The sequence below is a fragment of the Octodon degus genome, unplaced genomic scaffold (assembly GCF_000260255.1).
Source record: "Octodon degus isolate 3935 unplaced genomic scaffold, OctDeg1.0 scaffold00031, whole genome shotgun sequence".
Taxonomy (NCBI): Eukaryota; Metazoa; Chordata; class Mammalia; order Rodentia; family Octodontidae; genus Octodon; species Octodon degus.
Window position 1 is genome coordinate 18,759,836 of NW_004524607.1, and position 19,908 is coordinate 18,779,743.

The 19,908-nt window shown below is 37.7% G+C and overlaps 1 protein-coding gene across 1 annotated transcript in view; it reads left to right on the forward strand.

Annotated features, from left to right (window-relative positions):
• Positions 1–19,908, forward strand: part of LOC101566928 (cytochrome P450 3A9-like) — a 53,058-nt gene that overhangs the window by 15,127 nt on the left and 18,023 nt on the right. The window contains exons 5-9 of the mRNA XM_004629645.2: positions 4,168–4,281; positions 4,485–4,573; positions 4,677–4,825; positions 10,696–10,823; positions 12,285–12,351. Of these exons, the coding sequence (XP_004629702.1) occupies positions 4,168–4,281; positions 4,485–4,573; positions 4,677–4,825; positions 10,696–10,823; positions 12,285–12,351 (547 nt within the window). The remainder of the gene's footprint in view (positions 1–4,167; positions 4,282–4,484; positions 4,574–4,676; positions 4,826–10,695; positions 10,824–12,284; positions 12,352–19,908) is intronic.

The window sequence follows — 19,908 nt, forward strand, 5'->3', positions numbered from 1 at the left end:
TCAGATGCTATGAGTTCTGATAATTCTTTTTTTGTTTCAGAAAATAATTGTGCTCTGAATTCCTCTATAGCTTTCTACTGTTGCTTATTTACTATTACCCTATTAATTCATGCATTTCAGCTGAGCTAGTGTCCTCTGCACTTGCTCTGGGTGTGCGTTGGGCTTCTTCCATGTGTTTCTGCATTTGTTTCCTTACTGCAGATGTAATTAATTCAGAGATTTTTCTTTTTATTTCCAATCTCAATTCCTCTATACCTTTCTGCAGCTTTTTCTTTATTTCAGAAGCCGTTCATTCATTGCTTTCAGCTGTGTGATTCCCAATTTGTTCTGTGTTAGTGTCCTCTGCACTTGTTATAGGTGCATTTGGGTTCTGAGTTTGCATTTTGTTCCTTTTCATCATTTTGTGTAGCACTTTCTTCTGACTTTTATTGTAGACCTTCATTGTAGTTATAAGCTTAACATGTACCTAAGTTCAAGTGCAGATCTACAAAGTTTGCATTTTTCCAGCTGTGCCTGTCTTGGATCTGGCTGCTGTGCTCAGCTCCTTCCTGCTGCTGCCCTTGAGGGTGAACCTGTTGTGACCTTCTGGGAAGATTTTCTTCTTTTCGACTAGCTGAATGATTCTATCCTCTACACTCTCTGCAGGGATTTCAGCTGCAGTGTTTCACCCCAACCCTGTATGCCAGGCCTGAGCTGAGCCTGGAGGGGACAAGGTGGAGTAGGGGGAAGAGGAAGCTCTCCTACACACTCACCGGATCTGGACTAGAACTGGGTCTGGGTATTCCTGGAATGGGGCAAATTTCCTACTTGACGTGCAGGGTGAGCCAGGTGCTGAGGAGTGTTGGGAGGTGTCCCAAGTGTGTGGAAAAGGGTCTCTCCCATACTGCACCTGGGCTGAGACCAGTAATAGGTCCCGTTGTAGCAGTGTAGCTGGAAACTCTCCCATACACTCAAGGGACCTGGGTTAGGACTGGGTCTGTGGGTTCCTAAATGTGGCAGAAATTCCTACTCTGTGGGGGGTGCTGTGGGGGAGGTGCTGCGGAGTGGTGGGGGGTGTTCCAAGGTGGTGGAATAAGGTCCCACCCACGCTGGGCCTGGGCTGGGACCAGTAATAGGTCCCGCCAGCCCAGCGTAGCTGCAAGCTTTCCTTTGTAGGTTGTTTTTTGTCTCAACAAAGTTTTCTCTTTGCTCTAGTCATGTTTCAAACTAGGGCCTTTGCCCAGAGCCACACTTAAGGTCCTTTTTCATTTTTATATTTTGATATAGGATCTTTATAAGTCAGTAATTTTCTCGTACCGGACTTAAATATGTGATTCTTCAGTCTTTGACTTGCATAGTGCTGAATTTCCAGATATGTGCCTCCATATGCACCTGAATAAGGTTTTTGACAGAGAAAAGATTTCCTTTTTAATTTCTAGTAAATCAACTTAATTATTTTGTTTTATATTATGTGTTTAGATATAGAGTTTAAATTATGGTGTATTTTTTTGGCCAACATCTGCTTCTGTTGTAGTCCAGTTGTTTCAACATCTTTGTAGGGAATCCTGCCCTTTGTCTCTTGAATTTCTCTTGTATCATTGTTAGAAATCAACTGTGTCTCTTTGTGTGAGTCTGTTTCTATTGGCCTGTTTTGTATGATTGATCTTCCTGTCTATATGTCTTCCAGCACCACCTGGCCTTGGCCATTGTAGCTACACAGTAATTCCCAACATCTAGGTGCATTATTCCTCCTATTCAATATTTTTCTGGATTTGTTTTAGCTTTTCTTGGCCCTTTATTTTTCCATACAAATTCAGAATAAAGTCATCTGTGTCTTCAAAATACTTGGTGAGATTTTGATAAAAGCTAATTTAAAACTCTTGTTAAACTTGAAGGACAATCTCTTTTGTTATTATGTTCAATTTTCCAATCCATGAATACAGTGTGTCTCTACTTAAAGTTTCTTAGATTTCATTCATCAGCATTCTGTAGCTTTAGGATAGAGACACTGTGCATATTTTGGCTACATTCATATAAGGTTTAATCAAAAACTACATTGTATTTATATCTTAAAAATTATTACAGTGAAAAGCACATAGCCATGGTTCCCCTTCAAATATTCATCTCCATTCTGAACACACTTATTTTATCATTCCTGTAATGTTCTGAATCAGTTTTGGCAGTACTTTTTCTTTTGTGCTTGAGTTGTACTTTTCTGGCTAACTCGATATCCCGAATTGCTTTGAAATGTTTCCATTTAACAGTCATTTTGTCTTTTGGGAAGTGCCACAAATCACATGATGCCAGATCTGGTGAACAAGATGGATGGAGGCACTGTGTCATGTTTTCACAAAGCTGTTGTCATGGTTTATGGTATTGGCAAGGGGGAGTAATACAATACAGGACACATTTTTATAATATTATTTTATAAGGAATCATTCAAGAATCATATACAAGAAGTGTAGCAATTCTATCCACATTCTAAACTGTAAAGGATCCAGCTAAGCACCTGGATCTGAATATTCTGCATGAGTGCAGCTGGAAAACCTAGAGTTCATAATTAGGCCCTCCTACAAGTCCAAGTGGAAACCTAGAGCCTATGACAAAGTCTCATGCAGGCCTGCTTCATGGATATATGCTGGAAAGATCCAAAGATCAGTGGTGGAAGCTAAAATGTGTATGACAATGGGATGAAAGATCTGTATTAGCAGGCTGTGGGATCTGAAGTTGCTAGAGTTCCTTCAAAGGTACCATATCCATCCCCAGCAACAATGAGTTTCCAAGCTCCTCCAGCAATGCGGAAAGCTGAGTTCCCATCAGGAAAGCTAATGCAACACACTTTTAAATAAGGTTTATCAGTACCATCTGATCCTCCTGATCCAGGAAGTAATGCTCAAGATGAGGACTAGCACTCCTCCAAACCCCTTCAACAAAGCCAGTATGACAAGGTCCTTCAGCAGAATATCCAAAGAGAACTTGTAGCTTCCAAGAGCTCCAATAGCTTCTCCTAACAGCATCCTAACAGCATACTGACAACTTGTGCTGTTGTGCCTCTTATGTTGCTGGCAACAACCGTCAGATGGGCTGCACAGACCCAGCACCATGCTAGTTCAATTCAGCTGGGTGTAAGAAGATGACCATCTGTTAGCTATCCATTACAGTTGTCTTTCCATTTGCTGGCACTTGGCAGTTCCATTCACCATATTTTTTAAAATCACACCTTGTAAACGTATTTATGAAAGAAGACTTCCAAAATTGCTTCAGAAAATGTCAAGAATGATGGGACAATTTTGTTTGAAGTGTGTGTGTGAAGTAGATGATGGTGATTAATTGCAATGTCTTTTCTTGTGATGCATTAAAAATTTAAATAATCACCCTATTTTTCTATCATGTCTTCTGCTAAAGTATTTTATTTTCTTTTGATTATTCATAAATGAATTTCAAAAACTGTTCTTACTCATTATTATAATATATAAATGTAATAAAATTTTGTGTACCTCTCATTCTGAGATGAACTCTCTTGTTTGGGAAAATTTGTTTTGCATATTCTTGGAGATCTATAGAGACTGTGATGTTCCCTCAAAATAAGCATATTTCTACTTTTCTTCTTTGTGGTCTGTATGCCTTTTGCTGCATTTTCTTACCTCTTTGATTTAGCTAGGAATTCCAGGATGATACTGAATAACAGTAGTTATAGCAGGTATTTTTTAGTGTTGCTGACTTGAGGGGAATCATTCAGCCTTTCACCATCAAGTGTAGAGATAGTGGAATTATTCTGTAGAATTTTGTCATCAAGTAGAGGAAGTTTTCTTTGCTGAATTTTGATCATAAAGGGTGTTAGGAGATTCCATTTTTTAACAAAATATAGTTACAGAAGAAAGTTCAAGCAAGGAAAAAAATTATCTAGTGTTTTGTAAGCACCTCCCTGTAAAAATAAGCAAAAATGGATTCCACAGAAGACTTAACTGTAGAGGGCTAAAGTTTATGCCCTGTGACTGAGTGTCCTGAAGACAATAGAAGGAGGTTAGGCAATTTTGATGATTATTTACTGAGCTTGTATCATTGTACCTACCCCCTAATAGACAGTCACTAGATACATCTTAAACAAATGGTGTTTAAATCCTTTTCCATGGTTATCATGATCCTCATCCTTATGTGAAACAAACTGTGTTTTGTTTTGAATTCTAGTCTTTTGGTCCAATGGGTTTTATGCGAAAAGCCATTTCTTTAGCTGAGGATGAAGAATGGAAGAGAATACGAACAACAATGTCTCCAACTTTCACAAGTGGAAAACTCAAGGAGGTACTAAAATCAGAAGACTTGTATTAAAAACATAGAGAATGATTCTGGGGACAGGTAGAGTGTAGATCATAACCATTTTTTTTAGCTTCCAGTAACAGCTTTTTGTTCTAAGAAAGTCATTATATGGTTCATCCTTGGGAAAGTCATGTCCTCTGTGATTTGCGTCATCGTAATTATCTGTCTGTGTTGTGTCTGGTGTTTAGATGTTCCCCATCATTGAACAATATGGAGATGTGTTGGTGAAGAACCTTCGGCAGGCAGCAGAGAAAGGCACACCTATCGCCATAAAAGAGTGAGTAGTGGCACACCATATAAACTAACTCCCTTTTGTTGATGTATGTATAGCCAAAAGATGGCAAAGAAGCATTAATTTTAACTGTCTACATCTTGCTCAGGATCTTAGGGGCCTACAGCATGGATGTGATCACTGGTACATCATTTGGAGTGAACATTGATTCCCTCAACAACCCACAAAGTTCCTTTGTGGAAAAAGCCAAAAAGCTTGTAAGATTTGATTTTTTGGATCCATTTTTTCTTTCAGTAGGTATGCCATTTTTTAAAATTTCTCATCTTCTTTTTATAACTTTAGTGTACAACTTACAATAGCTTAATATGTTAAATTCACTGTTTCTCATACATTTAAAGATACGTACATCCATTGACACTGTGAATTGTTGGACTTTTTCATCAATTGAAAAGTCTAGTACTCTTTGCAATATCAATCTCTAACCATCCTTGCTTTGAGAAAAGTGTAACACACATTCTTTTTTTGTGAATTTGACTATTCAGGTCACTTTTTAAACATGAATGCAGAGTCCTAGCCCAGGTCCCATGAGTGTGTGGGAGAGCTTCCCATTATCCTGCGCTGGTGGGACCAACTACTGGCCCCAGCCTAGGCGCAGCGTGGGTGAGACCCTCTTCAACCCCCTTGGGACGCCCCCCCATCACTCTGCAGCACCTCTCCCACACTGCCCACTGAATAGGAATTTCTGCCGCGTTCCGGGAACCCTCAGACCCAGTCCTAGCCCAGGTCTGCTGAGTGTGTGGGAGTGCTTCCAATACCCTGCGCTGGCAGGACCAACTATTAGTCTCAACCCAGGCGTAGCCTGGGTGAGATCCTCTTCCACCCCCTTGGGATGCCCCCACCACTCTGCAGCACGTTCCCCACCCCGCCTGCCAAGTACGAAATTCTGCCGCATTTAGGGAACCCCCAGACCCAGTCCTAGCCCAGACCAAGTGAGTGTGTGGAAGAGCTACCTCTCCCACCTACTCCAACTTGTCCCCTCCAGGCTCAGCTCAGGTCGGGCATACAGGGCTGGGGTGTAACCCTGCAGGTGCAATCACTGCAGAGAGTGTAGAGGATAGAACCACCCAGCTAGTCCAGGAGCAGAAAATCTTGCCACAGGGGCACAACAGGTTCAACCTCAAGGGCAGCAGCAGGAAGGAGCTGAGCACAGCAGCCAGACCCAAGCCAGCCACAGCTGGATAAATCCAAACTTTGTAGATCTGCACCTGAACTTCAGTACATGCTAAGGTTATAATGACAACGAAGATCTACAACAAAAGTCAGAAGACAGTGCTACACAAAATGACAAGAAGGAACAAAATGCAAACTCTGAACCCAAGCCCATCCGAAACAAGTGCAGAGGACACTAGCTTGGCTCAAATGCATGAATTAATAGCGTCAATAGTAAATAAGCAACAGCAGAAAGATATAGAGGAAATCAGAGCACAATTCTTTTCTGAAATAGAAAAAGAACTCTCAGAACTCATAGCATCTGAAGTAAAGAAGCAACTACAGAAACATAGGCAGGTTGCATTTTGTTCCTTCTCGTTTTGTGTAGCACTGTCTTCTAACGTTTGTTGTAGATCTTTGTTGCAGTTATAATCTTAGCACGTACTGAAGTTCAGGTGCAGATCTACAAAGTTTGGATTTATCCAGGTGTACCTGGCTTGGGTCTGGCTGCTATGCTCAGCTCCTTCTTGCTGCTGCCCTTGGGGGTGTACCGGTTGTGCCCCTGTGGCAAAATTTTCTTATCCTTGACTAGCTGGGTGGTTCTATCCTCTACACTCTCTGCAGGGATTGCAGCTTCAGGGTTTCACCCCAGCCCTGTATGCCAGGCTGAGCCGAGCCTGGAGGCGACAAAGTGGTGTAGGGGGTAGAGGCAGCTCTCCCACACACTCAGCAGGCCTGGGCTAGGATTGGGTCTGGGGGTTCCGGGAACGCATCAGAAATTACTACAAGGCGGTTTGGTGGAAGTGCTGCCGAGTGGTGGTGGGCGTCCCAAGGGCGTGGAATAGGGTCTCACCCATGCTGCGCCTGGGCTGGGACCAGTATTAGGTCCTGCTGGTGAAGGAAGCTGGAAGTTCTCCTACACACTCACCAGGCCTGGGCTAGGACTGGGTCTTATTTTATTAATTTTCTTAAGAAACAAATAGCAATGAGACAGTTTCAAAACTGATTAGTAGAACAGTTTCAATAGTCAATACATTGTACATTGTTATTTTTGTAATGGTTAATCACAGTACAAGATGCAGACATGATATGCTGTCTAAATACTATTAGTACAGATCTTTCTTCTCATTGAATTTAGGAGAAAGCAGCTGTATATCTATCCTAAATATTTTGCATATACAAATACAAAATGGTCTTTCATTTGAATCCTCTTTTTTTAAAAATTTTGTCAGAGATGGGTATTCCATTGCCATTTCAATATGGCAGGTGCATGAATTCAGCAAAATAATCCAATATAATCCGGTAGTCCATAATAGTAGTGGGTTATCCATAGGACTGGCAATTTCAGACGTTGTTGACTTGAGCCTTTTACAGCTCAACATATTAACATTGTCTATTTTGGTTAATTCATGCAATTTTTCTAGTAATATAATTGTTAACAGTATTTCATTATAGTACCCACCTCTCCAGAATGAGATATGGTCTATCTAAGTTTCTCAGACTGGGCTGGAATATATATCTTGCCTTAGTCTCCCAAAGGGTTTGGTTTACAGACATGCCCCACCATATCTGACTGTAATCTTTTTTAAAAATTAATCTTACTGAGAAACAAATAGAAATGAGAGAGTTTCAAAACATGTTAGTGGGAAAGTTTTAATAATTAATACATTGTAAATTGTTATCTCCTTAGTGGTTATTCATAGTATAAAATGTGAACGTGGTATCCTGTCCAAACACTATTAGTACAAATCATTCTTCTCATTGAATTTAGAGAAAGAACCTGTATATCTATCCTATTTTGTATAGACAGATATAAAATGGTCCTTCAATTATACAACCTTTTTTGTTTAGTTTTGTTGGAGATGAGTAATCCATTGACATTTCAGTATGAAATGGTGGGTGAATTCAGGAAAATAATCCAATATATTCCAGTAGTCCATAATAGTAGTGGGTTTTCCATAGGACTGGCAATGTTAGAAGTTTTTAACTTGAGCCAATTACAGCTCAGCATATTACTTTGGCTTTACATTTTATATTTTGTTTTTATATTTTTCTACTGGATGGTTAAGACCAAGGTAAAGCAAGACCTGTATAACTAGAAATATAACTTCTGTATCTGAAGAGTCTGTCAAATTCTCTCAGGAGTTATCTTGAAACCCGTTACCACAGCTTGTAGATCTTTTGACAGTGTCATCTATGGGGAAGAGTCACGGCCATTGCTCGACCACTTTACTCTCTGTGAAAACATGAGAGAATGTTGTATTTTCATGTGACTCTCCTTAGGTACACTCTACATTCATGGATCACTTTCCTCTGTGGCCCCATAGTCTCCTTGATCAGTAAATTAGGGACACAACTGAGTTACAGGATATTTCAGTGTGGGTTCTCTCATGTCCTGAGTTCTCACTGACCTTGAAAGGCTAGGGCTGAAATGTTGGCTGTCCTTGCAGCATTTCTTTATCTCTAATTTTTTGTCTGCACACTTATGTTGTTAATCCACCAGAAGAGACGTTTAATGATATTACCTATAACATTGGCCATTGAGATTAACCTCACTATCTGTCTCAATATCAAATATCTTAGACATAACATGGAAAAGGTATTTTCCATCAAGTATTGATATGTTAAACTTTAAATCCCTACAGCATGGGAAGAAAATAAATAAAAAATAAAAAAATTAAGAAACATATTTAAAAAATAGGAATAAACAATTAGATATTTTTAGACCAAAATTTAGAAATCTAACTATATATAACATTGTAGTAGGACAGTACTATGACATTTTTTCTTATCTCTTGTTTTCATTTATTACTTTTTTTAAAAAAGAAACATTTACTTGAGAGACAGTATAACAGTAATTGATATGACATGAGAAGCAGTATGTATTTATATGACTGGAATAACAGGCATTCCAAGCATGACCCCAGTATTGCACATTACACACAACTGCTATCTTCAGTGCAGTTGTTTAGGTCACAGGTATCAGCATATATTGTCAGGGTGAGAATCCTACGAATTGCCTGGTAGTTTCAAAAACCTGCTGAAGTTTCTCAGAATCATTGCCATAGCCATCTTGTGAATGTAAATGTATGGTTTTACCCTTGTCATGTTTTGTAGCTTTTCTCCTTGGCTTCTGTTTATTGTTTAGTCCTTAAGTTCTCTCTTTCCTTTTAACTGTACTGTACCTTTCTATTTTTATTTCTTCTTTTGAGTTCTTACACTAGGGAGACTATACAATTTTGACACTTGTGGGTCTGGTTTATTTCACTTATGGGTATATCTTCAAGTGGCATTCACTTACATAAAAATGCCTGAAGTTTGTCATTCTTTATAGCTGAGTAATACGCCATTGTATAAAAATGCTGCATCTTTTTTATCCATTCCTCAGGTCAAGGGCATCTTGGTTGTTTCCAAGATTTGGCTATCACAAATTTACTGCTATCAATACAGGTGCACATGTATCACTTTGATATCATGTTTTCCTTTTTTCTCGGAACATTTCCATTAGGGGAATAACTGGTTTGAATGGGATTTCCAGTCCTAGTTTTTTAAGGAGTCTCTGCACTCATTTCCATAATGGTTGCATCAGTCTATATTCCCACTGGCAATGGAGAAGTGTTCCATTTTCCCCACAGCTTCTCCAACATTTGTTGTTGGTTGACTTCTGTATGATAGCCATTGTTTCTGTGGTGAGATGGTACTTCAGTGTTGTTTTAATTTGCATTTCACAGATGGCTAGTGATGTGGAAAATTTTTTTCATGTATTTATTGGCATCTATAATTTCATCCTTTGAGAAGTGTGTGTTCATGATGAATGACCATTTCTGGATTGGGTCTTTTAATTTGGGACCCTAATTTATTTTTAGCTCTTTATGAATTCTAGAGAGCCAAGCTTTGTCTGAGTGCTTATTAGTTAAGTTTTTTTCCCCAATTTGTGGGCTGTCTTTTCACTTTGTTGGTAATTTCTTTTGACGTGCAAAACTTTTGAGTAAGAGGAGGTCCCAGTTGCGGACTATAATCTTTCAAAGACCTGTAATTATTTACCCTCTTTCATTCTGAGTGGTACTGATTTGCATTATTTGGCTTTTTTGGGTTAATTTGCATAGAGATTTAACATTTAAAAAATCAGCTTCTTGATTTCTAATTTTTGTATTTTTTGCTGTCTGCCTCATTAGCTTCAACTTAGTCTTTTTTACATTCTTCCATTTGCTTTATGTTTAGCTTGCTATTTTTATTGTTATTGATGTGTTGTTGAACATTTGACTGTTATCATGAGAGATCTTTAAAAAATTTATAGTCATAAATTTTCCTTTGAGCACTACTTTGTGTTCATCTTACAAGTTTGTTAAATAACATCTTCATTTATATTGTTCTTACCCCTAATTTAATTGTCCCCTTGAGTTGTTCTTTGTTTCTTTGGCTGTTTTGGATTGCTTTAATTTTGACATTTTTGTGAATTGCTTATTTTGTTATTGTTGGATATCTGTATTCAACTTATGGTAGCTGGAAGAATATATACATGAATGTTCATTGCTGAAATGATTAAACAGCAGTTTGTGGCATGGTTGATTCAAAAGACTTTAGTTCAATAGATTCAAAGAAAAAAGTAGGGTATATAATATTGCTTTTTTGGTCAGTCCACAATTCAGCTGGGCCCCTGATTCACTGCCACTTTGATGGCCCTCTATGTGATATTCCCTGGCCTAGCCAGTGGATTAGATGCTTAGCCGACTTCACAGAGGATTGGCTCACAGTTGAGAACTTTTTCTTCTTCTTCTTCTTTTTTTGGTGAAACCAGAGATTGAACTCAGGCACTTGCACTTGCCAGAGAAGTGCTTATTCTACTGAACTATCTCCCCAGCCCCCTGAGCTTTTATTCTTGCGAATGTTTCAGAAAAGTATAACTGCTCAAAGTGAATTTTGTGTTTTCATTAATGTTGGTTTTCTTTTCTCCATAGCACTCTTCAAATTCCTTACTCCACTATATGAATGGCTAAATATCACCATTTTCCCATATGACTCTTTAATATTTTTCAAAGACTTTGTACTAAGGACAAAGAAAAATCGTGTTGAAGCTAACCAGAAGGTAAATGTTGTGGTCATGTGAGGATGTTGACTTCTTCATATGTGGGCCATATGAAAATGAGCTGTACACTTTCTTCTGTGTTTTGTTAAAAGTAAATAAAATTTCTAGGTTTATAGCTGCATAATATTGACATTCAGGGGAATGAGAAAGGTAGAGATTAGAGAAATTAGTGACAATGAATGAGAGAGACAGAATTTAACATTTAATGGCAGGAATGAAAGTTTGTGTACCATCACATACATATTGTGAAAAACTTTGCCACTTGTCTTCCATTTGATAAATTGTGAAAGCATAAATGTCACATTGAAACTTTATTTTCAAGGGTATTATAAATCTCCACATTCTGCATTGGGATACAATTGTCTCAGTTTTAAGCCTTTATTTGACACTCTTCAATAGAAGTTCTCAGTGCACCTAATGGAATAAGTCTGTGATAAATTTGAGACCTGCCATGATGTGGAGTGGACAGGTTTCTTTATGGAACATCGAGCTTGTCATCTGGCAAATACAGCTTGGCTTTAGGTATCCTGGAAGCCAGCATAAAATGTGTGCAGGTAAAGGAAGCAGGAAAAACATTCCATGTGTCACTGAGACCTCTATAGCTGTCTCAGTTACCCTTGTCTCATTGCTGGAACAAATACCCAACACTCAAAATGAAGGAAGGAAAGGCTTATTTAGCTCACAGTTACTGGAAGTTTCAGTCCATACTCAACTGGCTGTAAGGCAGAGTGGCACACAGCAGAGTGCAATCTTTCTTGATGGCAGCAAAGAGCAGAGAGAGCAAACAGTAGCAGCAGTTATGGCTGCAGAGGTCAAGACTGTTTCCCTTAAGTTGCATTCAGGCTATCCACCTCTGACTGGTAGTAGTAGTCATACTCATAATCCCAGCAGGATTCACATCCATGATCCCAGTGGATCATGAGTTAATGACAAACCTTAGAAATCTGTTTCATGACTGCATGAAGCTTTAGGGGGACAACTAGACACAAACCATAACAATAGCATTTTTGGAGTGTGGAATATTTTAAGATACTTGCACCAAACCTGCATATACACTATAGAAGTGGATGAAAGTTAATCTATGAGCCACCAGCTAAAAAATAAGGCAAGAGAACAAAAAGGGTTGGAGCCCATGACTTCTATCTGAGCAAGATGGGACAGGAGAAAGAGCTAGCAACTCTATGACCAGGACTCTGTGTTCAAAAGCCAGAGTAGCTCAGGATCAGGGAGGGCCAAAGCAGATTTGATGGATCAAGTTTGTTTTTTCTCAGGAAAACATCCCATTGTGCATCGTTTACAGATGGGTATTTTTTTTTTATCTGATGACTTAGGCAGCACCCATCGTATTTGTGGATTTGAAGGGACCATATTTTCAGAAGGGAGGTTACAATCTGCATTTCTGATTCACTTCTGACATTACAAAGAACTGTCTGTCATGAAAGATTTTGTTTTCTCTTCCAGGATCGAATGGATTTTCTTCAGCGAATGATAGACTCCCAGAAGTCCAAAGACTCAGAGACCAATAAAGGTAACCAAGTGTTCACCATGGTCTAGTGATAGGAAAGCTCTGAAGAAGAATATTGTTTACAAAATGTGCAGGAAGGCACAGTGGCCAGGATCCAATCCCTGGCTGTTGTGCTGTCCCCGCGTGTGTGTTGCACTGTGATGGCGATTGAGACTTGGCATGGTGGCCTGTAATCACAGCATTTTGAGGCTGAAAACAGGAGAATCACTATGAGTCTCATCTACATAATGAGACCCTGTACACCCTCTAGACACTGTCCTAAATACAGAAAAGCAAACAAAAACAAAACAAACAAATGAACAAACAAACAAAAAATGAAATGTGCAGGAATGTTTCTAGCCAGATGAATGTTTCTGCCAAATTATAAGGAGACACATGCAAAAGTATAGAAAAGTAGCCACATAATTCCCCAAGGATGGGCATCAGGTATTTGTATACTAAATGGGTATTAATCACCTTGAAAGAGTCTGAAAGTGTCACTAATTCAACCCCAACAGGAGGAGACCTTGCTTTGTATTCTTGCCCGCTTGCTATATGACTTGCTTCTCTATTTGATCCAGATTTTAATCAATTTTACCTGAGCAATGGTGCTTGTAATCTCATAGGTTGACCATAGTTTTGTCCCACCATATGCCCACAAAATGAGTTCCTATAGTTTTCTTCTCAGACCCACCTCAGTACGTGGTTTTACTCTGTAAATATCCTTGGAAAAGGCAACTTCTTGGGCAACCCACTCAGGTCACCCTTCCGTCCCATTTTTGGACAGAAGCTTTCTCTCTTCAATAAATATTCTGCTCTTAAATGAGAGCAATAAATTACAGGGAGGTATACACTTAGATATTAGCCATAGACACTTTCTAGTGCATACAACTTCAATATGTTCAAAGCTGGAAGGACAATCATAGCAAAGCATGTGATGGTTATAAGTTATCAGAGTCTTAGATGATCTGCATCAGAACAATTGCTGATTCTCAGCCTTATAGACTTATATTCACACTCAGTGAATCAGAAGCTCTACCTGGACATCCAACCAGGGGCACATTGTTAAGATGGAGGCAACATTCACCAAAAAGACTTAGAGACAGTGTGTCCACTAGCTTAATGTACTTTCAAGATTTATTTTTCCTTTCATCAAAACAGGTAGCTTCTAACGGACATCTCTGTGGCTTTGTAAATATCTTGTTTTTCTTTATATTTTAACCCACTGGTTTTATTTTCTGTAATTGTGTGTGTGTTTTTGTGTGTATGTGTGCATGTTGTGTGCACTATGTGTGCTTGTTTTCAGTACTGAGGATTGAATCTGGGATTCATACACTGAGCAACAATTCTAGCTCTTTTTATTTGTTCTTTTGAGATGGGGTATCTCTAAGTCACTAAGTTGTCTAAGCTGGGCTTGAAGTTGCAGTCTTCTTCCTCAGCCTCTCAGGATGCTGGGATTATAGACGTATACCACCACATTTCTGTAGCTATTTTTAATTAAAACAATTATTGCTATGATTATTACAATATGATGAACTTCAAATTTCATCATTTATTTTACAGTTATTCATAAGTACCCAATGGAAGGTGAATCTTCACTTCTTCCTCATCATTTGTTTTAAATTTTCTCCTTCATTTATATCAATGTGACCTTATATATTCCCAATTATTCTCATTATTATTATCATCACTATCATTATTATTGTGTTATTAATCTTTTCCCTGACTTGTATACTGGAAGTTCTTTTAAATGGCCTGTGAGATTCTTTCTATGTTTTCAAATTATCAGTTTAAAATGGAATTATTTTTTAAAAAATATTACCTCAGATTATTTATACTTTTATTTATTTATTTGCTATAGGGTCTCTCTATGTAGCTCAGCTTTGTACAGATACTCCTGGCTGAGACAAGCCTCTACAGCACTGGGATTACAGGCATGCACCAACACACCCAGTTTTGGTGACTGACATGGCATGTGATTCTGGGGATTTACCCAGGTCCTAGCACTTGTGAAGCAGGTACTGAGACCACTGAGCTATGTCCCCTACCCCATAATTTATTATTTAGAGTTTTTTAGTTCTTAGCCCAATGGAGGAGAAAATATAGAGATTTTTCCTATATTCCTGCAGTTTCACACACACTCACTGCCCCGTTATCACCATCTTTCTCCAGAGTGACCCATGTGTGTCACGAAACATGAACCTACATTGAGTTATCATCATCATCATCATCATCATCATCATCATCATCATCATCATCATCATCATCATCAAAGTCCCTTGTTTTCATTAGGGTTTAGTTCCAACCACATATACCCCTTAAGTTTAGACAAATGTGTATTAACATGCATCAACCTCCAGTAGTGTAGAATCCAGAGGGTTCTGTGTCTTTTTAAACTATCATTTTCTGAGTAATAGCTTATTATCTTGTAGAAGATATCAAGTTTCCCTTCTATTTCCACAGACAACCTTAGAATCAGCCATTTATCAAAGGGTTCCTGGTCCCTTTTAGTGAGAAATGGGACTTAGGAACCAAAATCTCAGATGCAGTGTGGTAGTACCCACTGGAATTTTGTTTTGCATCTACATTTACCCAGTAGACAAAAATAGGAAAGTTAAATTGATTTCTATAAATATTTTTGTGCCAATCCATGTGCAGTGCTGGCCATAACTGCTTCTCTTTTTTTTCTCTCTCCTCCCTGCTTTCTCCCTCTTTCTGTTCCATCCCTTTTCTTTCAAACAAAAAAAATATTGATAGCTTGTTTCTTTGGTTTAAGTGTACATTAATTCCATCATGGTGAACTGCATGCCATGATTTGTCAATCATGTGATGCAAAGCTTAAATGTTTAACAATATTCTAGAGAGGAGTTGTGTTGACCTCACCACAATATTTTGCATGCACTATGTGTACCTCTGCTTCCATGCATCTGTCAATTCTTGTCTCTCTTCAGTCTAATGCAACTTGCCACAATGAAAGTAATATTTTTGTGCTATTCAATATGATTACTAGAAACATGCAGCCATTGTACCTTTGACAAATGGTTAGTACCATCAAAGAATTGAAGTTCAAAGGTTACTTAAATTCATTGAAAATTAAATGTGAATAGCCAGGTGTGATTCAGGATCCAGAGAAGATAGCCAAGTTCTAACCTTTGAATTTACAGTTGAATTTCAATTTAATAATTTTAAATTTATTTGTTTATTATTATGATTATTATTATTATTATTATTTTCTGGAACCGGGGATTTAACTCAGGCCATTGACAATTGCTAGGCAAGCACTTATTTTACTAAGGTATTTCCCAGGTCCGGCTTATGAGTATATCATCAAGTGGCATCCACTTCAATATAAAGGCTTTGAGTTTATCATTCTTTATATCTCAGTAATACTCCATTGTAAGAAAACACCACATCTTTTTCATCCATTTCTCAGGTGATGGGCATCTTGGTTGTTTCCAAGATTGGGCTATCACAAATTTTGCTGCTATAATCATAGGCACACATATATCCCTATGATATGATGTTTTCACATCCTCTGGGAAAATTGCCAGCAGCAGTGGAGAAAGGTTCCTTTTTCCCCAGAGCCTATTCAACATTTGTTGTTGGTTGATTTCCTTATGATAGTCATTCCTGCCTGGGTGAAATGATATGTCAATATTGTTTTAATTTGCATTTCATGGATGGCTAGTGATGTGGAGCATTTTTTTATGTATTTATTCGCTTCTTTAATTTCATCCTCTGAGAAGTGTGTGCTCATCCCAGATGCCCATTTCTGGATTGGGTCTTTAAATTTTGGGGCCCCAGTGTTTTTTGTTCTTTATCACTTCTACAGAGCAGACCTTTGTCTGAGTACTTATTTGTCATGAGTTTTCCAAAGTTGTGAGTTTTCTTTTCACTTTGTTGGTAATTTCTTTTGACGTGAAAAAACTTCTCAGTAAGAGCAGGTCCTAGTTGTTAATTCTTTCAACTGTGTCCCGTGCGATTTGATTTCTGTCCATGAACTCTTTTCCTACCCCTATGTCTTCAAGAGTTCCTCCTACTTTCTCTACCATGAGATTTAGTATCTCTGTTTTAATGTTTAGATCTTTAATCTATTTTGACTTTAGTTTAGTGCATGGTGATAGACCTTGGTCAAGTTTTGTTTTTCAGCGTGTATAGAGCCAGTTTTTCCAGGGCCATTTGTTAAAGAGGCTGTTTTTCTTCCAGTGAGAATGTTTGGCCACTTTGTCAGAGATAAGGTGGTTGAGTGTGTTCATAGGGGCATCAGCAACTTCTAATATATTCCATTAATCCTCAGGTCTATTTTTTGCCAGTACCATGCTGATTTTATCACAGTAGCCTTGTATTATAATTTCAATTCAGGAATTGCAAGGCCTCCTGCCTTGTTTATATTGCCCAGGATTGCCTTTGCTATTCTAGATCATTTTGGTTCCAAATAAATTTTAGGAATGATTTCTCAACCTCTGTGAGGAATGTTGGTGGTAGTTTGATAGGAATTGCATTAAATCTGTGCAGCAATTTTGAGAGTATGACAATCTTCACAATGTTGGTTGTTCCTATCCAGGAGCATGGAATATCTTTCCATTTTCTGAAATCCTTTATGATCTCTTTTTGAAGAGTACTGTAATTTTCCGTGAAGAGATCTTTGATTTCTTTAGTTAGATTAATTCCAAGGTATTTCATTTCCTCGGTGCTATTGTAAAAGGTATTGTTTCTATAATTTCCCTCTCAGTGTATTTGTTATCTGTGTAGAGGAATGGTATTGATTTTTGGTATTGAATCTATAACTTGCTGTGCTACTGAATTTCTGTATTAATTTTAGTAGCTTCTTGTGGAGTTTTTTGGGTCTTCCAAGTAAAGTATCATGCCATCTGCAAATAGTGATAATTTAACTTCTTCTTTACCTATTCTTATTCCTTTTATTTCTTTCTCTTGTCTAATGGCTCTAGCCAATGATTCCAGAACTTTATTGAATAGGAGTGGTGATAGAGGACATCCTTGTCTTGTACCAGATCTAAGAGTAAAAGATTTCAGTTTTTCCCCATTTAAGATTATGTTAGCTGTTGGGTTTTCATAAATGGCTTTTACCAGATTGAAGTAGAGGCCATCCATTTCAATTTTGTTTAAGACTAGGAACATGAATGAGTTTTGGACTTTGTCAAAAGCGTTTTCTGCATCAGTGGAGATAATCATGTGGCTTTTAGTTTTTGCTCTGTTGATCTAGTGTATTACATATATAGATTTTTGAATATTGAACCATGCTTGCATACCTGGGATGAATCCTACCTGGTCATGGTTTATGACCTTCTTGATGATTTGCTCTGCCTCTATTTGCTAGTATTTTATTGAGGATTTTTCCATCTATGTTCATGAGGGCAATAAGCCTGTAGTTCTCTTTCTTAGTTGCATCTTTCCCTGGTTTTGGTATCAGTATAATACTTGCCTTCAGGAATGATTTTGGGAGGATTGCTTCTTTTTCAATTTCATGGAAGAGTAAGAGGAGTATAGGGACTACATCTTCTGTAAATGTCTTGTAGAATTCAGTTGTGAATCCATCCAGACCTCGTTTTCTTTGTCGGTAGTACTTTAGTTACATCTCGCATTTCATTGGCTGTTATTGGGCTATAGAGGGTGGTTATATCTTGTCGATTCAGTTGTAGTAATTTATACCTTTCTAGGAATCTGTCCATTCCTTCTATGTCTTCTGTTCTGTGAGAGTAATGATTCTCCAAGTAGCTATTGCTAATCTGAATTTCCACTGGGTCTGTGGCAATTAAACCATTTTCGTTCCTTATTGCTATTATTTGAATTTTTTCTTCCCTCCTTTTGATGAGGTTTCCTAAGGGCTGATTGATTTTACTTAATCTTTCAAAGAACCAGCTTTTTGTTTGTTAATTCCTTGAACTGTTTTCTTCGTCTCAATTGAATTAATTTCTGCTCTAAACTTTATGATTTCTTCCATGTTTTGGCTCTGGGTTTGGTTTGCTCTTTCATTTCTAGTTGTTGAAAGTGCAGCATTAGGGTATTTATTTGTTCCCGTTCTGTTTTCCTAATGTGTGAGTTCACTGTGATGAATTTCCCTCTCAGAACTGCTGTCATAGTATCCCATAAATTCTGATAAGTTGTGGTTGAATTTTCATTGAATTGTAGGTATTGTTGAAGTTTTTGTTTAGTTTCATCTGTGCCCCATTGCTTGCTAATTAGGGTGTCATTTAATTTCCTTGTATTTAGAGTTTTATTTTCTGGTTTCTTTTTTCATTTATTTCGAGTTTCTTTGCACTGTGGTCAGATAATGTGCATGGGATAATTTCTGTTCTTTTGTCTATACTTAAGTGTGTCCAGTGGACCAGTATATGGCCTATATTAGAAAAAGACTCACGTTCAACTGAGAAAAATGTGTATTCAGTTGTGTGTGGGTGGAACACTCTGTATATGTCCACCAAGTCCATTTGTTTCAAGCTGTGGTTCTGTTCTGTTATTTCTTTGCTAATTTTTTGTCTTCTTGACCTGTCTTTTTGGGAAAAGGGGTGTTAAAGTCTCCTGTTAAGTTTGTGTATTTGATATTACATTTTTCATATCTATAAAGATTTGCTTTATATAGTTGGGTGCTCCCATGTTTGGTGCATACATATTTATGAGTGTTACCTCTTACTCTCAATTTTTTTTCCCCTAAGCAGTATATAATGTTCTTTATTTCGCTTGATCATTCTTGGTGTGAAAGTGAGACTGTCCTTAGGCACACTCTACATCATCGATCACTTTCCCCGTTGGCCCCATTATCTCCTTGATCAGAAAATTTGGGACACTACTGAGTGGAAGACCCAATACTATTATGGACTTCTGGACAGTTTTAGAATATTTTACTGAGTTAACACACCTATAATATTCATATAATGGAATTTAACCAAAAAAAGGGATTCAGATGAATGTCCATTTTGTATCTGTGTATTCAAAATGGTTATGATAGATGTATAGTTCCATTCTCTTAATGAATAGAGGGATTTATTTTAATAGTGTTTGTAAATAGGATATTATGTCCGCATCTTGTACAGCAATTGATCAGTAGTAAGAATGTATGCAATGTGTTAATTATTGAAACTGTCCTACCAATTTGGTTTGAAGTATCTCATTGCTATTTGTTTCTTAATAAATTATGGAAAAAAGTAGAAATGTAAATAAAATATCTAGAAAAGAAAGAAAAAAGAAAAAGAAAAGAAAAAAAAATTGAGACTGTCAGAGAATAGGATTGCTACCCCTGCTTTTTTTCTCAGGTGCTGAGGCATGTAATATTGTGTTCCATCCTTTGACTTTCAGTCTATGAATATTTCTGAGTTAAATGTGTTTCTTGTATACAGCATATTGTTGAGTATTGTTTCCTAATCCACTGTGCTAGTCTATTCTCTTAACTCATGAATTGAGTCCATTTACATTGATGGTTAGAATTGAGATGTATTGACTTACTATTGACATGGTATTTACCTTTTTTAAAATTTACCTCTTTTTCTGTTGTGTTTAATTGCTTACCCTATTTAGTTGGTTTCTTCTGATCTTATTCGTGGAGTTCTGATCATTTTGGTCCCT